The following is a 20,179-nucleotide window of genomic DNA, read 5'->3' as shown; positions in this document are numbered from 1 at the left end:
TCCAGCCAGTGAACAGCCTAGGGCTAAAGCTTCACAATAGTAATCAAAAAGGGGTAGAGCAAAGGAATCCTTTTCATGCGAACCAAGAAGGTTAGAGTACCAAGTCTCTTTTGAAGCTGATCTTCACGGAAAGGAAAGAAAAGGTGTTCTCTTACCAGATCCTCTGCCACCTGCATGCTGCTAGACTGGACCCTGAAGCCTCTTCTCCCCTATACTCTGGTGGGCACAGGTCTCCAGATATTGCCAGGTCCAGAGCCCATAGCTCTACATTGGATGAGAGGATGCTGATGGACAGCCTACTGCCAAAGTACAAGGGAGTAGAGGAGAGAAGGCTGCTTGGGGAGTGGAGATCAGGTAAGAAAAACAAATTTTTGTGTCCCCCCCCAGATCTAAATGGGCATTCAAACCTTGCAGTGCGGGGGTATCCCCACTGCATGGGATGATATTTAATTTCCCCAGGATTAGGCTTTAGCGAATACTAAACTTTGGCTTAAAAAGAACTTGAGGTGATTGTAGCTGTATTAGTGCAATTTGAGTACTGTCCGTTTTATATGTCCCCTTCCTCAAGGTCTGAGCAGTACTGATTCACAGAAGTTTTAGCAGAATGTTAAAAAAATAAAATAAATAAAATCTCTGAGGGAAAGGGAAAAACAAAAAACACATACAAATCAATGTATCTGGCATTGGTAATAAATCTAGCAGCAGAGCTAGTGAAATAAGACAGAGGGAGAGCTATAGACTGGAGGGGGATGATGGTTACAGAGGGGGTAAGAAAACCAATATCAAAATTTTTAGGCCATTATTTTTGTGTTTAACCACTTGGGTACCGCGCTATTGCCGAATGACGGCATTAGCGCGGACCTAGATTTCCGGGACTACGTCTATTGACGTCGTCCCGGTTACGAGCGGCCTGCGCGCCCCCTGAGGGGCGCGCGCGGCGCGCTCTGTGATCGGCGAGTCCGTGAGACTCGCCTGATCACCGATCCGTGTAAGGGGTCGATCCCGACCCCTTATCACGTGATCAGCTGTCAGCCAATGACAGCTGATCATGTGATAGAACGGAGCCGGTAATCGGCTATTATTCCTCCTCGCGCTGACAGCGCGAGGAGAAAAAAAAAAAGCCGATCACCGGCGGCCGTGATCGGGACATCAGTCCCGATCACGGCCAGCAATGCAAGGCACCACATGCCACCTGCCAGTGCCCACCTGCCTCCCGCAGTGCCATCCTGAAGTATAACTAAAAGTAAAAGTAAGTGCCCCCCGTCTGTGCCCACAGTGCCACCCACAGTGCCACCCAATCTGCCTCAAAGGTGCTGCACCCCAGTGCCGCCCATCAGTGCCGCCCATCAGTGCCCAGCAGTGCCGCCCATCAGTGCCCAGCAGTGCCACCTATCAGAGCCACCTATCAGTGCCACCTATCAGTGCCCATCAGTCCCATCTATCTGTGGTACCTATCAGTGCCCATCCGTGCCACCCATCCGTGCCACTTATCCGTGCCACCCATCCGTGCCATCTTATCTGTGCCCATCGGTGCCGCCTTATCTGTGCCCATCGGTGCCGCCTTATCTGTGCCTATTAGTGCCGCCTTAACTATGCCCATCAGTGCCCACCAATGCAGCCCATCAGTGCCCACCAATGCAGCCTATCAGTGCCGCCTTATCAGCGCACTTCAATGAAGGAGAAAAATGACCCGTTTGCAAAATTTTATAACAAACTATTAAAACATGATTTTTTTTTTTTTTTGCATCTTTTTTTGTTTGTTTAGCAAAAAATAAAACTCTGAGCTGTAACTAAATACCACCAAAAGAAAGCTCTATTTGTGGGAAAAAAATGATAAAAATTTCATTTGGGTACAGTGTTGTATGCCCGCGCAATTGTCATTCAAAGTGCATCAGCGCTGAAAGCTGAAAATTGGTCTGGGACTGAGGGGGGTTTAAGTGCCCAGTAAGCAAGTGGTTAAAAAGGATAAAATATGTATTAATGTAAAGTACTCGGCTCCTTCCAAATCTTGACATTTCTTTGTTTTTGCTGCTGTGATCTGACTTGTTAGACCCCATGGACCCACTCGGTGTTGACTGGTGCTCAATATTTTTTTTTTTATGGGGGGCGGCAAACAAACCTGGCCCCCTCACTTGCACTACCCCCCCCCCCACCCGGGTGCTCAATCGAACAAATAGGAAGGCGGGATCCATGGCCTTATCCTTAGCTGTTGATCAGGGCGGCTTCCTCTTGCTGTTGCAGGGAGCAGGACGGTGACGAGGTGGTGGTGTTGATGCACTGCTGCATCCAGGGGAAGGGCTCCTGGAAGAGGCTATTGCTGTCCCTCCACCTGCTGCTCCTTGCTGCACATGGCCCGCAGCTGCTGCCAAACAGGAAGAGGGTCCAGAGACCAAACTGGCGGGGAGTCCTAAGACTCCCTGGCCAATCAGGTCTCAGGACCAGCTTCCTGATTGAAGGAGAAACAGGAAGACGTTAGCAAAAATGTATTTGCTAATGTCACACAATTGGGTGGGCTCAGTGAAGCCAATTGGAGCCTCAGGCTCGAATCATGTGCTTCAAAAGAAAAAACACATTGAAATCCATGCACCCTGCATGTGGATTAGGGGGGCGGCGCCACTGTATGAAGAAACATAGCCATCATTTTTGCCTGACCCTGGATTAGGTACTGTTGACTATAGGATTTGGAGTGTGCATTGAGCAGCACACATGACTCCAACTAACCTGTACTGCTTGTCCAAAAATGAGTGAGAAACTTACAGAAGACATTACTAGGAGGCAAAAAACAATACAAAACCGCTTAATGAATAAGGATGACAGGACCATTCGCTCCCACTGCTGTCAATCAAGCCCGATGACGTGGGCGCTGGCGGGGAGGAGCCGCGTCCTGCTTTCTGTGTCAATAGACGCAGAAGCAGGACATCGGAGTGCGCCCTTACCGGTGTCCCGAAGGAGATTGCTTCTCTGACAGGGCACTCCAGAAGTGTAGGAGCCATCAGCACTACTAAGGGACTCCAGAAGAGGAGGATCGGGGCCACTCTGTAGAAAACCAACTGCACAGTGGAGGCAAGTATGACATGTTTGTTATTGGGGGGGGGGAAACAAAAAAAAAAAAAAAACCTTCTGTGTTCCTCAGACCCATCTCGATCCAGCAATGTTGCAGGAGTGTCTTGGCTGAGACAGCTGCACAGTGGCATTGGCTCCCACTGTTGTCAATCAAAGTCAGTCAGCCAAGGAGGAGAGAAAGGGGACAGGGCTGGGCTGTGGCTCCATGTCTGAATGGACACATGGAGCTGTGACTTGGCTCCGGTGCCCCCATAGAAAGCGGCTCGCTGTGGGGGCACTTGTCAGGAGGGAGGTGCCAGGAGCGCTGAAGAGGGACCCCAGAAGAGGAGGATCTGGACTGCTCTGTGCAAAACTACTACACAGAGCAGGTAGGTATAACATGCTTGTTGTTTTTACATTTTAAAAAAACATAACTTTACCATCGCTTTAAAGCAGAACTTTACCCATGCCACTTTGATAAAAAATAAAAATAAAAATAGTGTTCTTATGCTACCAAAATGAGTGTGTGCTGTAAATTGCCTCCAGGATTGTTTCTGGTTCTTCTTGCTGGAGGCTGCCATTTTGCCCAGAGCCCCTGAGCAGCAGTAAAACTTTAGACTGTCAGCAGATCAGCCTCTAGGTTTTTGTCACAGTGCCTTTTTAAAACAGAGCAACTGAGCATGGTGAGGCAGTGTATCACTGGATTTTAAATGGTATAGGCAATTATTTTCAATGTTTTACACAGCTATACCTGCAAAAGGAGCCAGCCTGAGCTGATCTAGCAGGACTTAGTTTTCCGGCTAAAGTTCCACTTTAATATAACAGGACCTGCCAGATTCCAGGACAGTGAGCGTTTTCAGTGAGAATCCATTTTGCAGTCAGTGCTATAGCAGACTCCCTAAATCCTATATTATAATGTTCTACATTCTGGCAAACAGCAGAAGACTGATGTTTGAAAACCTTGTAAATCGATAAAAAGGTCTTGCCAAGATGAGCATCACAAGGAGTGCAATGATCCTATGGCGTCTTGTTACTACTTAAGCCGGCCATAGATGGTGCGATTATTTATTTATTTATTTATTTATTTATTTTTCTCTCCTGCAATCAAGGCTGGAAGGAAAGAAAATAGTTTGATTATCCATTGACACAGTCAGTGTTAATGGCGTAATGCCTCCTGCAGCACTAAAGAGTTCTGCCGGCTAGGATTCAAATTGCATTCTGTAACAAACTTTGCGCTGCACATGGCACTAGAATTTTGTTGTGAACAGGGCACATAGAAAATGTTTCTGCACTAGAAAAATGCAGGTCTCTGCACATAGTATGAAGGAGCCCTCAGACTAAAGGACCTTAAACATGGGCCGAATATCGGATGGCATCAGCCTGTTTATATTGAACATACAGCCTGTGTGTACGGTAGCTGGTCCTACAGAAGAGGCATGACCAAAAAATGGTCTACCGATCAGAACACTGACTGCTGTGACTGGTGGGGGGCACCCCCCTGTTAGAACACAATAGCTCAGCAGGGGGAGATGGTTGTACTAACATCGTATAGTCAGTACAGCAAATCCTTCTGAGCTCTTCGGTATTTCTTTTTTTTTTTAAAATGTGTGTGTGTATATATATATATATATATATATATATATATATATATATATATATATATATATATATATATATATATATATATATATATATATATATATATATAAATTTTTTATTTTATTTTTTTTTCATTCAGCCTGCCGGGTTGAATTAAAAAAAAAAAAAGTTAGTATGTACCAGGCATAAGGGTTGCAATTTTGGAAGCAGTTGTCACATTTTAATTTAGCAGTTGCAGATGATTGTATATGGATGATATACTAATAATAATGTTGTTCTTGTCTTTTCATGCTACCGATCCTTTCTGTGTCAACATCCTGACCATCTAATGGTGAGTACTTCCATCCCTTTTCTAAGTTTCTCAAACTGTTGCCTCCTTGTGGGAAGTAATGTATTGCTTGGCTTTGAAGGTTATGGTTAAGGAAGGTTATCTTGCTTGTATTAATAAATTGCTTCCTATTGGAATTAAGGTAATGTCAGAGGTGAGTATCTGTGCCCCTTGTTTTTCAGTTGAAGAAACTCTATAAACCCTGTAATAAGATAGGATCTGCTGGGCCAAGAAGGAGTAGCCATGGGGCTGTAAATAAAAGTGACACCCTGAAACTGACAGATCTGTTTCCTGATGGCAATAACAGCTGGCCAGGGATGTTAAAGTCAAACTCCACTTTTTATTTTTCTTCTGGCCCTTACCCACAATATTCAAAACTTGGACAATAAAGTTTGTACAGAGTTGGTTTTTAAAGTGACCCTGTCACCAGACCATTTAATTCAACAAAGTACCTATAAGATTATATGTACATTGATTGATTGTATTTTATCCATGTTCTGTAAACGCTCCTTTTTTATCTGCTGTTCAACTTTAATGATGGTGAAATGGATCATATAATTCCCTCCTTTTTTGTGTGTTTTTTTTTTTACCTCTAAATTTAAGGTAATTTCAAAAGAAGAATTTTTTTTATTTTTAAAATATTTGTTCTCATATTAAATAAAATTGCCATAGATTATAATAAAAACCTGTCGACAGTGTAAACATAGTATACCAAAGTTGTATCCATCACTGATAATCAATTATACAAGGTTTGATAGTCCTGAAGTAGTATTCCCCAACTACTTGCTGTTCCACCATCAATATGTAGATGCTGATAGTTATTGGCGGACGGGGATTTTCAACGCGTTTCAAAATTATATAAGCATAGGCAAAATCTTCTTCGGGGATTTATATAGCGTATTATTTAGACATTCTTAATTAGAGCACTTCAGCTAAAGAGGGAACGACAAGTTGTATTAATTGCCCTTCATTCCTCCACATCTTTTTATGTGGATGATCTTTTTAGCCAAGCATACATAGGCAGGAGGCTAGACTTAAATATGGAGTTTGTTTGCGGTTGGACAGCTCATAATAGAAAAAAAAAAATATATATATATATATAATGAAAAAATGTGTTCCCTCTTCTTTTCTATCAGTAACATTCACAAATATACTGTAATACTGTACCTCCTCCTTAATGAGACCTATAAATGTCTTGAATTGGGCCTGCAGAAATCCAACACATTTTTCTCCACACTGAGTATTTGCACCCCCAAAAGGAAAAATCTATTTTTTCTGTGGTTTTATGTTTTTAGATGCATAATAGGTGCAGTTGTTAAATGCACCACAAAGGATTTATTTTAATTTTTATTCTGAAAGCATACAGTGAGGGGGAAAAAGTAGTTGATCCCCCGCTGATTGTGTTTATCTACTGACAAAGAAATGATCAGTCTATAATTGTAATGGTAGATTTATTTGAACGGTGGTAGACAGAATAACAACAAAAATATCCAGAAAAACGCATTTCAAAAAAGTTATAAATTGATTTTAATGAGTGAGGCTGGGTTCACACTATTGCGAACTGGATGTGGATTCCCTGCATCCAATTCGCAATAGCAGGAGATTTTGACTGGCTATCTATGGAGCACAGGAGCCCTGTGCGTCTTTTGGTCCATTTCAGGTCCAAATGCAGCCAAAAATTCGGGCTGAAATCGGACCAGAAGCGGTGAACGGGGATGCCCCAGACCCCTGATATGAGCTGCATGCGGAGATGGTGTGAACCCAGCCTGAAATAAGTATTTGACCCCTTCGCAAAACATGACTTAGTACTTGGTGAAGAAACCCTTGTTGGCAATCGCAGAGCTAAGACGTTTCTTGTAGTTGACCACCAGGTTTGCACACATCTCAGGAGGGATTTTGTCCCACTCCTCTTTGCCTTGATAAAAAGGACTTGCATGCACATAAAACATACATGGATGATTGGAGTTTGCAGTAAAAGAGCCATATCTTCGATGGAGTGTTGTCTGTTCTTCCCACTGCGTGCTTTTTAAATGGCATCTCCACAACGCATGATGAGGGCAAATCAATAAAGCATTTTGAATTTTTTATTTTTCTGGAGTTTTGGCTGTATTATTAGAAAACCCTGCTCCAAATTTATGACGGCTTTGTGACAATTTTATTAGTTATTTCCGATGCGTGCAACAAATGGGCTCCTTATGTGTGACACCTTTACATTCTGGTGCTATGGCTGCCATAAATTCATTAAATACCATCCTATGTGTATCAGGAAAAAGAAAAGTGGCGGTAAATAAGACCTCTTCCACGATGGAATACATTGTGTCGCATGTGTAAATATTGTGTTTCAGACAAATTTTGTCTGCATGCTAGTTTACACTGGAATTGTGTGCGATGCTACCTTCAGCCAATTCTTTTGATGGGCTAAAATCACACTGGATCGCACCAAAAGTGGTGCATGCACTATTTTTAAAAATGCACTGCAACTGGATGAAATGCGATCTAGTGCAGGCATTTGCACAGTATTTCTGTGTTGACACCTGCAGTAGATTGCACACCCAGTGCGTTTGTAATGCAGCGCAGGAAACGCATGTATATTACGGGTTTCCTGAACCGCATTCTGGTGTTAACAGGCACTGAGGCAATTCTGTAACAGATTCATACCACCTTAGATGGTTACATTAATTGGTTGCAAGTTGCACCATTCATTGCACAGTAGCCCTCTGCAGTTTTGTTATGAATCAAAATTCATACAAATTTTTCGTTGGGAGATTTGAATGTATCTGAATCTCTAAATGACAATAGTAACAAATTTCAACAAATCCACAATAAATTATAATGCAACAACAAAATTCATTCGTATCATTCAGATGTTTGAAGCATCCGAATAATCCAAATTGATTTGTGAATAGCTTGTTATTAAGGATGTGTTGGCCAACCCGCTCCTTAACAACCATGACTCGTCCGCTATCAGCAGCCTTCCCTGCTGACCACAGAATGTAAATTAAAAATGGCCTGGAATAGCTGGTTGTTAAGGAGCAGCAGGAATGGATTCTGAGGGGGGGGGGGGACCCCACACATTTATTTATTTTTTTGTAATTGTGCACACGCCTATGGTTGCAGCCTAGTTATTTTGACTAAGAAAACTCGCTACAATGCATGTGTTGCAGCACGTTGTGATGTAGTTTGAACGAGCATTAAGAGTTTAAAAGAGAACTATGTGTTTTGTTTTGTTTGTTTTTTTTATATACAGTGGTGTGAAAAAGTGTTTGCCCCCTTCCTCATTTCCTGTTCCTTTGCATGTTTGTCACACTTAAGTGTTTCGGAATATCAAACCAATTTAAACAATAGTCAAGGACAACACAAGTAAACACAAAATGCAATTTGTAAATGAAGGTGTTTATTATTAAAGGTGAAAAAAAATCAAAACCATCATGGCCCTGTGTGAAAAAGTGATTGCCCCCTAAACCTAATAACTGGTTGGGCCACCCTTAGCAGCAACAACTGCAACCAAGCGTTTGCGATAACGTGCAATGAGGCTTTTACAGCGTCCTGGAGGAATTTTGGCCCACTCATCTTTGCAGAATTGTCCTAATTCACTTACATTAGAGGGTTTTCGAGCATGAACGGCCTTTTTAAGGTCATACCACAACATCTCAATAGGATTCAGGTCAGGACTTTGGCTAGGCCACTCCAAAGTCTTCATTTTGTTTTTCTTCAGCCATTCGGTGGTGGACTTGCTGGTGTGTTTAGGATCATTGTCCTGCTGCAGAACCCAAGTTCGTTTCAGCTTGAGTACACGAACAGATGGTCGGACATTCTCCTTCAGGATCTCTTGGTAGACAGCAGAATTCATAGTTCCTTTTATCACGGCAAGTCTTCCAGGTCCTGAAGCAGCAAAACAGCCCCAGACCATCACACTACCACCACCATATTTTACTGTTGGTATAATGTTCTTTTTATGAAATGCAGTGTTCCTTCTACGCCAGATATACTTGGACACACACCTTCCAAAGAGTTCCACTTTTGTCTCATCGGTCCACAGAATGTTGTCCCAAAAGTCTTGGGGATCATCAAGATGTGTTGTGGAGAAATTGAGACAAGCTTTGATGTTCTTTTTGCTCAGCAGTGGTTTTCTCCTTGGAACTCTGCCATGCAGGCCATTTTTGCCCAGTCTTTTCCTGATGGTGGAGGCATGAACGCTGACCTTAACTGAGGCAAGTGAGGCCTGCAGTTCCTTGGACGTTGTTGTGGGGTCTTTTGTGACCTCTTGGATGAGTCGTCGCTGCGCTCTTGGGGTAATTTTGGGCGGCCGGCCACTCCTGGGAAGGTTCACCACTGTTCCATGTCTTCGCCATTTGTGGATAATGGCTCTCACTGTGGTTCGCTGGATTCCCAAAGCTTTGGAAATGGCTTTATAACCCTTTCCAGACTGATAGATCTCAATTACTTTCTTTCTCAATTGTTTCTGAATTTCTTTGGGTCTCGGCATGATGTGTAGCTTTTAAGGATCTTCTGGTGGACCTTACTGTGTCAAGCAGCTCCTATTTAAGTGATGCCTTGATTGTGAACAGGTGTGGCAATAATCAGGCCTGGGTGTGGCTAGAGGAATTGAACTCGGGTGTGGACAACCACAGTTATAGTATGTTTTAACAAGGGGGGCAATCACTTTTTCACACAGGGCCATGATGGTTTGGATTTTTTTTCACCTTTAATAATAAACACCTTCATTTACAAATTGCATTTTGTGTTTACTTGTGTTGTCCTTGACTATTGTTTAAATTGGTTTGATGTTCCAAAACACTTAAGTGTGACAAACATGCAAAGGAACAGGAAATGAGGAAGGGGGCAAACACTTTTTCACACCACTGTATATATATTTTTTGGGCTATTCATACTTGCCTAGGAGAATGCAGCATCAGACCAATGCTGCAGCTGTCCCCCCGCCGCCTCTTCACCACCAATGGCTTGGTTGTCTCACTTCCCTGAGCGGAGAGATGCTACCTGTCATTCAGCATCTCTCCTGCTCTGCTCCTCCATGCTCATTGGAGGGGTGGGGAGCGGCTGTATCAGTGTCTCAGTGGCTAGCTGATCCATCAGTCCAGGCACTTGGCGGATCCAATCTTCCTAAGTCGGGATGATGCGGTGTCTCGACTGAACCTGGTGACGTCAGTGGAAAGCTGACTTCAGAGTCCAAAACAAAGTACACTCCTGTGACCCATAGGAGAAGCCCAACCTAAAAAGCTCAGGCTGGACTTCTTTTTTAAGGAAAATGGCTAGTATGGAGGGCCAGACAATGGCTTTATGAAGAGCCCTCTAAATTATAAAGCGGTATTAAACCCAAAAACAAAAATATAATGCAGCTTGCCAATTCTTAAATGTGGTGGCTACTTTCGTGTGTGTGTGTGTTTGTTTTTTTCCCTGGCCAGTAATGCACTTCCAGTCCTTGGAGTGTCCCCATTATGTATGGAGGAGCAACAGACAATCTGCAGTATTGTCATTCTGGGGGAGGGGAGTCTTAGACTAGTAGATTTAGAGGGACTTGACTAGCAAATAAAGCTGAACTCCAGCCAACACTTGTTAAACCACTTGCCGATCGCCCACAGTAAATATACGTCAATTTGACGTTAAATACTGACATTATGGCAGCAGCTAGCTGCCATTAACCTGGCATTGTTTACTGTAGGTGATCTCTAAAAGATAAAAGTGGTCCCGTGGGCATATTCGCCGCGGGATCACTTTTATAGGCGGCGTGAGAGGTGCCCTTCCTGCCACTTCCTGGTCGTTTCCGATCTTGCCGGGACCGTCGGTAAACCCGGAAGTGATCGGGTGAAGCCGTTTGCTGAGCAGGAAGATTTGGCTCTATACCCTTGGAGGTTGTTATCCCAACATTTCATATTCCTGATCTGTTCCTGTTGCACCATGTACGTGTGTTTAAATAGTATCCTGTTCTCTTTGTAATGCTTCCTTTGTTTGAAATCCCTGGTGTCCCTATCATTCCCTCCGCTTTCCTATTAACTGACCACACTAGGCATGAGAGCATATCTATCGCATCTATCTCTGCGTAGTCTTTTTTATTTATTTTTTTATTTTTTAGCCATGGCTCTAACTGCTACTTTTGCTGTTAACGTAAGTTGAAAAATAACTGACTTATGGTGCTCATACACTAGACGAAAAATATGTCATTTGGACAGATGGTTCATTTTTCATCCAGTTGCTGGGCACAAATTGAAAATTGTTTTTAATCCAAAAAAAATCGAAGGAAAAGTGAAAACTGCCAAACAGATGATAATTTGAAAGGTTAATGTGTTTCTTGTCCGTTTTTTAAAAAGCCACCCTTTACTCCATAACCTTCACCTGTTTTGTCCTGGATTCCTCTTCTTGCTGTATAGCCATCCCTCCAAGCATTGCTATGGTGGTGGTCCCCTCATCCACAGATGCCATACTGAAGGTGGTGTTGATGTAGGTGGTGCAAATGAAATGCAGGATAGATGCTCATCACACACATTTTGGCCCTGGGCTCCTCTAGGTGACCTTGTTCCGGGGCACTGTGCGACCCTGGGTGCAGGGTTTGTCATTTCTGGTGAGTTCTGGATGCAACCAAACTGAAGAGTGTTGCAGCGGCTATAGGTGGAGCTTACCTCTGAAAGCAGCAAACTCTGCACTCCAGCAGTGTTAATGTGATGTGACTGCTTTGCTTTACGTATTGAATGAAAAAATGGTCTGAACGTTAGAGTCCATAGAGGAGAGGTGAATGTAAACAGAGCAGGTGTTCAGGTTGGTCATTTTGTCAGAACACAGGCTTTCCCCAAAGTAAATGCACCTTTCGAATTCTACCAGTAGGTGGCAGTGGAGCATAAACAGAAGCTCCTAGCGGATCCTTTACCTGGCTGCTGTTCTTCCAGTTGATGTGGAGACGTGCCTTTGCTGCGTCTGTTATTGGGAATCGGGGTTACAGCATATATGTGCGCCCTATACACGGGCTATGCAATAATACAAATCTATTCAGCACTTAAGGGGCGTTCTATCTGTCCGAGTCCAATAACCCTCCCCAGTGTTTTCAGTAGGGTTTGTTTATGTGCGCTTTAGAGAGCCAGTGCCCTCATTAAATATGGCCACTGCAGGCTCTCAGTTCCTTCTCACCGTACACCTATTTGAAACGATGGTTCGGCGGACACGCCCCCTCCCTCCCCTCCTCGGTGACCGCGTTCACCGCATCCAATGATCTCCAGTTCAATATTTACTGACTGAGACACGAGGTGCTATTGAATCGGAGGATCGCGGTGCAGATCACGTGTGTGAGGAGAAGCGCGGGAAACCGGGGCGACGTTTCCGTACGTATTGGTCTTCCTATAAAGAGGGTGTGTATGCGCTGACTGGGGACAGCTGTGTGAGGAATAGCGGCTCCCATTTACAACAACTGGAGCGTGTTTATTGAAGTGTACATGGATGGAGCCACATACACTGTGCTGGACACTAACAAGTCTTCCCTTTACAGATTACTAGTAGTGTCTCCAGCATTGAGAGGGCAATACACATCCAGAAATGGGCTCATATCCAGTTTGTACAGCACGTTACGCGGAATCTCAAATACCACATTTACAAACGTTTGGCATTTTATTTGCCCCCCCCAAACGCCCCTCTGTGTTAGCCTGTGTCATGCATGCATACATGTTTACAGGTAGAAAAAAACGCTCCACCAGTGCTTTGAGGAGACAAGCGTTTATGTGGAAAAATACACTAAATGTGCATAAACATTAGCGCGTTTTGTATGCTATTGCTTTCTAATGGGCAGAAGAAACTATTTTTCTGGTCAACGGAATGTACTAATGCTGAATGCATTTTCGCCACTTCAGCCCTGGAAGGATTTACCCCCTTAATGACCAGGCCATTTTTTTTTTGCGATACGGCACTGCGTCGCTTTAACTGACAATTGCGCGGTCGTGCAACGCTTAGGGTTGCTACCTCCTTCCTTTAAACCCGAACACCTTTGAATTACACAGGTTCTGAGGCTAATTTAAGACAGATAAGACACAAAGTGGGTTCAATTACCACCCTTATTAGCCACAGAACCTGTATAATGTGCCAACTTTCTACCCAAAAAATATTGATGTAGCATTTTTTTTTTTTTGTGGTATTTGATCACCTCTGCTGTGTTTATTTTTGTGCTGTAAACAAAGAGTGACAATTTTGGGGGGGAAAAAAGCAATCCTTTTTTTCTTTTTGCTATAATAAATATCGAAATAAAAAAAAAATGTCTTCATCTGTTCAGGCCAATATTCATTCCGCAGTTTTTTTTTTTTCATTAAAAATAATCACAAAACGCATACTTTGGTTTGTGCAAAAGTTATAGTGTCTACAAAATAGGATAGATTTATGACGTTTTTATTTTTTTTACTAGTAATGACGGTGATCAGCAATTTAACTTTTTTTTTTTTTTTTGCAGGACTGCGACATTGTGGCAGACAGATTAGACACTTTTTTTTTTTTTTTTTGCGGACCAATGACATTTTAAACAGCGATCAGTGCTATAGAAATGCACTGTTTACTGTTTAAATGTCACTGGCATGGAAGGGGTTAACGCTAGAGTGCGATCACAGGCTAAATTCGTTCCCTGGGAAGGGTTTCTAACTGTGGGAGGATGGGACTGAATGGAGGAGGAGAGAGATCGCTGTTCCTGATCACTAGGAACAGACGATCAATCTGTACCTCGTTTCCAGGCAGGTGAGTTTAGAAGCATCTTTTGGAACGCAAAAAAAAATATTCATTCAGAACAGATGTTCAGAAGCATTTGAAATTCCAAATGCCTGTAATAGCTTGTAAACATGATAACTCGCGTTTAGCTGTGTTTTTGTTTACATGCTTTTTTTTTTTTTTTTTTTCATTTTTGTCTATTTTGAAAGAAGGAAAAAAAAAATATTTACTATTATTATAATTTTTTTTTTCTAAATGCAAACGCTGCTAAACATGGCATGTAAATGTGGCAAAACTGATGTTTTAAACGTTGGTTACTATCTGTCAAGTTAAATCATTCAGGAGAGATTGTAAAAATATCCTGTGTACGTTAACCCTTTCCCGCCGAGCGTACGCAGATATGCGTACTCGGCTTCCGGGGGCTATACCGGGATGATGCCCGCACCTGCAGGCATCCTCCCGGTACCGTTTTTTGCAGCGGGCGATTGGCTATCCAGGCATAACAACCGATGCGGCTAAAAGCCGCTCGGCTGTTATGCCGGAGGAGCGGGAGGGGACATCCCCCCCCCTCCCACCGCCTCTCACCGCTGTTACCGGTGCTCCCGCTCGATCGGGAGCACCGATCAGTGATCTGACGCCTCCGGCTGCTGCGGAGGAACTGGAACGAAGCCATAATCGGCTTCGTTCCAGTCTCCTCATCGTAAACACGGAAGCGACGTCATGACGTCACTTCCCGTTTACTCGGCTGCCAATGGCGCCGGTTTTAAAAAAAAATATCCGGTATTCAGAATCGCCGTTTTCGGCGATCTGAATACATTGAAGTGTAAAGGAGGGGTGGGAGGTCTTTTAGACCCCCGATCCCTCCATAAAGAGTACCTGTCACCACCTATTACTGTCACAAGGGATGTTTACATTCCTTGTGACAGCAATAAAAGTGATACATTTTTTTTTTTTTTAAAACAATTTAGTAGTTTTAAAATAAATTAAATAAATAAAAAAATTTTTTTAAAGCGCCCGCCGTCCCCGCGAACTCGCGAAGCAAAGAAAACGCATACGGAAGTCGCGCCCGCGTATGTAAACGGTGTTCAAATCACACATGTGAGGTATCGCCGCGATCGTCAGAGCGAGAGCAATAATTCTAGCACTAGACCTCCTCTGTAACGCTAACCTGGTAACCGTAAATTTTTTTTTTAAAGCGTCGCCTATTGAGATTTTTAGGTACCGTACTTTGCCGTCAATCTACAAGTGCGCGCAATTATAAAGTGTGACATGTTTGGTATCTATTTACTCGGCGTAACATTATCTTTCACATTACGCAAAAAAATTGGGCTAATTTTACTGTTTTTTTTTTTTTTTATTTTATTCATGAAAGTGTCCCTTTTCCCAAAAAGTTGCGTTTAAAACACCACTGCGCAAATACCGCGTGACATAAAATATTGCAACAATCGCCGTTTTATTCTCTAGAGTCTCTGCTAAAAATATATATATGTATATGTTTGGGGGTTCCAAGTAATTTTCTAGCAAAAAATATGGATTTTAACTTGTAAACACCAAATTCCAAAAAGTGGCTTAGTCATGAAAGGGTTAAGGCCCCTTTCACCCTACCACTACTTCGCCGCAATTTTGTCATGATTTCAAGGAGACTTGAGGTCTTTGAACCTGAACTCACATTAAAGCGGGAGTCCACCGGGACTCCGCGTTTTTTTTTTTTTTTTTTTTTTAAAAGCCAGCAGCTACAAATACTGCAGCTGCTGACTTTTAAAATAGTGACACTTACCTGTCCAGTGCGCCTGCGATGTCGGCACCCGAAGCCGATCTGTAGATTGTCTGTAAGGTGCTGCCGCCGCCATCTTGGGTATGGGAATCAGGAAATGGAGCCTTTCGGCTTCATTTCCCGGTTCCCTACTGCGCATGCGCGAATCGCGCTGCGCAATAAGGACGGTCCCCGCTGCCTCTGGGATCTGTGTGTTTCCCAGCAGGCAACGGGGCACTTGCGGAAAGGGGCGGGCACTTGCAGAAAGGGGCGTAATATACGCCCCTTTCCGCAGAGAGCTATCCCGGAAGTGGGTGCAGAATACCTGTACTGTACAGGTATCTGCACCCCCCTCCCCCCTGAAAGGGGCCAATTGTGGCGCCGGAGGGGGGGAGGGTTCCGATGAGCGGAGGTCCACTTTAGGGTGGACCTCCGCTTTAAAGTCAGACCAAAGTAGTAGAGGGAGTTGGTACGACTTGAAGGCGTACTAATATGAATGGTTATCATTGGGAATGACTTGTCCTGCGACTTGGGACTGCAAAGTCGCATGACAAGTCGTACAAGTGTGAAAGGGGCACAAGCCTAAATGTTGGTAATATGTGCAATGGCATTACAGCCAATAAAGAATAGTAGTGTTTTTTTTTTTTTTTTTTTTTTCTTGTTATATTTGCAAGATTTTAGTTCATGAAACTTTGGTTTTAATTATAAAGACATGATATATCACAACAGCTAAATGTGTGTCTGTAGTGCATGTTCAAACCTTCATCCCATACATAACATGCTATTAGATTTTTACTCCAGGATTATATGTTTGGCGATTTTCTAAAGAAATAATGCATTAAAATTGAACTAAATCCATTAGATTTTTAGTCCACTAATATATGACTAAAACAATTCAGATGACTAAAATACGATTAAAAGGAAAATGGCATTTTAGTCAGACTATAAGACTAAATCGAAATTTAACGTAATAATTAACACTGGTTTGCACTCACAGTGGGCTCTGAAAAGCATTCTGCAGTGGTTCACTGCTTAGGCTTCCATACTAGACTTGACTGAGAAAAAAGATCATGTAATTTTTTCGCAGGTTGAAGAAATGCGTGTTGAGCAGTGCCATTCATTTTAAAAGGCAGCATTTTTTTTTTATATTTGTGCGAAAAGCTTGTGACAGAACATATGACGCTTTATGTCGGGCATGGGTAGCCCACTGAAATTAGTGGGTTGTCATGTGTGCGTACTGCGACAACAAACCAAAAAAAAGCAGCTTTGTGACTTCTGATGTCACATGTCATAATGTGAATGTGCACCTAGAGTGTAATCTAGGAGCAGCTACCTGAAATTCATGGGATAATACTGCTGCCTCCTGAATTCTGTATTCATATTTTCATTATTATTATAATATTTTTTTTTAACCACTTCCTGCCCCTAACACGTCATATGATGTCTTTAGTTTGAAGTAGTGATTTCCGGATGATGCCTGCAGCTATGAGGTTTTGTTTTTAGCAAGCGATTCCCTGTAATGTAAAAGCCATCCTAGCGCCTACTCAGCCACTGGATTGCATTTACAGACAGCAGGAGAGGATGTTCCCCAATCCCTCTTTGGCGCAATCCTCTGATGGCTTTCCCATGTGATTGGGAAGCTGGATTACTGATTCGGTGGCAGATTACCATAGAGCTAGCCGGGGACCATCTCTATGACCCTGGGAGGCCAGAAGCTCCATAAAGAGGACCTGTCATGCCTTATTCCTATTAAAAAGGGATGTTTACAATAAAATTGATAAAGCATTTTTATTTTTTTTAAAGGGACAGTATAAAAATTAATAATTCTTTTTAAAGGCCCCCCCTGTCCCCTCATGCTCGCATGCAGAAGCGAACACACGTAGGTTGCTCCCGCATGCGTGAACGCAGTTTACATTACACGTGAGGTATCACCGCAAACGTTTCAGCGAGAGCAATAATTCTAGCAATAATTCAATTTGGATATCCTATGTAATGCTAAACTGGTAACCTGTAGAGCTGCACAATTAATCAAGAATGGTTATCGCAAGTTTGACTAAAGTGTTTCACAATTCTTTCCATGCAAAGAATTCTCTCTGCTCTTCTGAAGCCACAGCTATCAAAAGAAAGGAAGAGAAAAACTGGGCAGTCTACCAAGAATCAAAACCTTCTTTATCAGTTTTTCTGACAGTTAAGTTAAAATATATATTTTTTTTTCCTGGAGAATAAAATGGTGGTTGCAATATTTTATGTCACGCTGTATTTGTGCAGCAGTCTTTCCAATGCAAAAAAAAAAAAAAAAAAAATTGCTTTAACCATTTCCCGACCGGCGCACGCCGATGTACGTCGGCAGAATGGCACGGGCAGACATATTGGCCTACAGGTACGTCCATTTTTATATGCTGCCCTGCCATCACACTCGCGTGGCGGTCGGGACCCCAGTGAGTCCGGTCGTGTTTCCCGCAGACTCGCTCGCTGCGGGGATACCCGCTATTGTCTCAGGGGGCGGCTGCCTAACAACAAGTGATGCTGATCTCTGCTCCATGTGATTAGAGCAGAGATCAGTGTTCACTAACACAAAGCCCAGCCCCCCACAGTTCGTAATGCCCCTAGGAACACTTAACCCCTACACCGCCGCCCCCTGGTTAACCCCTTCACTGCAAGTGTCATTTACACAGGAATGCATTTGTAATGCACTGATTGCTGTATAAATGACAATGGTCCCAAAAATGTGTCAAAAATGTCCGATGTGTCCGCCATAATGTCGCAGTCACAATAAAAATCGCTGATCGCAAAAATTATTAATAAAAATGCCATAAAACTATCCCCTAGTTTGCAAACGCTATAACTTTTGCGCAAACCAATCAATAATCGCTTATTGCAATTTTTTTTTTTTTTTTTACCGAAAATATGTGGAAGAATATGTATGTATCGGCCTAAACGGAGGGAAAACAATGTTGTTTTTATATATTTTTTTGGGTGGGATATTTATTATACCTAAAAGTAAAAAATAATGCATTTTTTTTTTCACAATTGTCACTCTATTTTTGTTTATAGCGCAAAAAATAAAAACTGCAGGGGTGATCAAATACCACCAAAAAGCTCTATTTGTGGGGAAAAGGACATCAATTTTGTTTGGGAGCCACGTCGCACGACCACACAATTGTCAGTTAACCACTTCAATACCGGGCACTTAAACACCTTCCTGCCCAGACCAATTTTGAGCTTTCGGCACTGTCGCACTTTGAGTGACAATTGCGCGGTCATGCTACACTGTACCCAAATGAAATTTTTATCATTTTTTTTCCCCACAAGTAGAGCTTTCTTTTGGTGGTATTTGATCACCTCTGCGGTTTTTATTTTTTGCTAAACAAATAAAAAAAATAACGAAAATTTTGAAAAAAAAAAATGTTTTTTTTGTTTCAGTTTCAAAACTTTGTAAATAAGTACGTTTTCTCCTTCACTGAAGGGCACTGATGGGGATACACTGATGGGCAATGATAAGGCGGCACTGATGGGCACCGATGAAGTGGCACTGATTAGGTGGCATTGATGGACAGTGATATGTGGCACTGACAGGCAGCACTGATGGGCACTGATAGGCGGCACTGATGGGTGGCACTGATGGGCGACACGGATGGGCACTGATAGGTGGCACAAATTGGCACTGATAGCTGGCATGGGTAGGCGGCACAGGTGGGCATGGGTAGGCGGCACAGGTGGGCATGGGTAGGCGGCACAGGTGAGCATGGGTAGACGGCACAGGTGGGCATGGATGGGCACTGATAGGCGGCACGGATGGGAACTGATAGGCGGCATTGTATTATTATACTGTACTAATGGATGCCAATCAGTGCCAAGCAATAATGCATGCCAATCAGTGATGCCCATTGTGGGCACTGATTGGCATCCATTATGGGCACTGATTGGCATCCATTGTGGCACTGACTGGAATCCCTGGTGGTCTAGGGTGGCATACCTTATCCTGGGCATCCCTGGTGGTCTGGTGGCGTCCCTGGTGGTCCAGTGTGGGCATCCTCGGGGGGGGGCTGTGCTGATAATAGATCAGCACAGGCCTCCCCTGTCAGAGGAGCAGCCGATCGGCTCTCCTCTACTCGCGTCTGTCGACGCGAGTGAGGAAAAGCCGATCACTGGCTCTTCCTATTTACACTGTGATCAGCCGTGATTGGACACGGCTGATCACGTGGTAAAGAGTCTCCGGAGACTCTTTACCGAGATCGTAGTTGCCGGGTGTCAGACTGACACCCCGCAACAACGATCGCCGCGATGCGCGCCCCCGGGGGCGCGCAGCGGCTCATAATCCTGAGGACGTCATATGACGTCCGGTCAGGATTATGAAACCACTTTGCCGCCGTCATTTTGTAATAGGGCGGGCGGCAAGTGGTTAAAGCGTCGCAGTGCCGAATCGCAAAAAGTGGTCTGGTTTTAAGCCAGCAAAATGAATGGTCCGGTGTGAAAGTGGTTAATGAATTCAAAAAAAAAAAAAACACTAAAGTTAGCCCACTATTTTTTTTTTGTATAATGTTAAAGATTTTACGTGGTGAAAATGTGATATTTTTATTCTAAGCAAAAAAAAATTGTGATTCTCATTTTGGGCAGAATCGTGCAGATCTAGTAACCTGTAAACCTTTGTAAATTGTAGCCTATGGAGATTAACCACTTTCAGACCGGACCATTTTGCTGGTCAATGACCAGAGGTCTTTTTACAATTTGGCACTGCGCTGCTTTAACTGGTAATTGCGCGGTCATGC

At 43.3% G+C, this 20,179-nt stretch overlaps 1 protein-coding gene across 3 annotated transcripts in view; it reads left to right on the top strand.

Moving 5' to 3' along the window:
• The first annotated feature begins 95 nt into the window (after positions 1-95).
• EPB41 (erythrocyte membrane protein band 4.1) overlaps positions 96-20,179 on the top strand; it is a 350,563-nt gene continuing 330,479 nt past the window's right edge. The window contains exon 1 of one of the 3 annotated variants that reach the window (XM_077481782.1): positions 96-354. In XM_077481782.1, the coding sequence (XP_077337908.1) occupies positions 282-354 (73 nt within the window). In that variant the 5' untranslated portion in view covers positions 96-281. The other 2 variants (XM_077481776.1, XM_077481777.1) reach the window with 2 other exon arrangements.

Source organism: Lithobates pipiens, unplaced genomic scaffold (assembly GCF_037356315.1).
Source record: "Lithobates pipiens isolate NorthernLeopardFrog02 unplaced genomic scaffold, aLitPip1_a1.2 Scaffold_16, whole genome shotgun sequence".
NCBI classification, from domain to species: Eukaryota; Metazoa; Chordata; class Amphibia; order Anura; family Ranidae; genus Lithobates; species Lithobates pipiens.
This window is presented reverse-complemented; position numbering and strand designations above follow the sequence as displayed.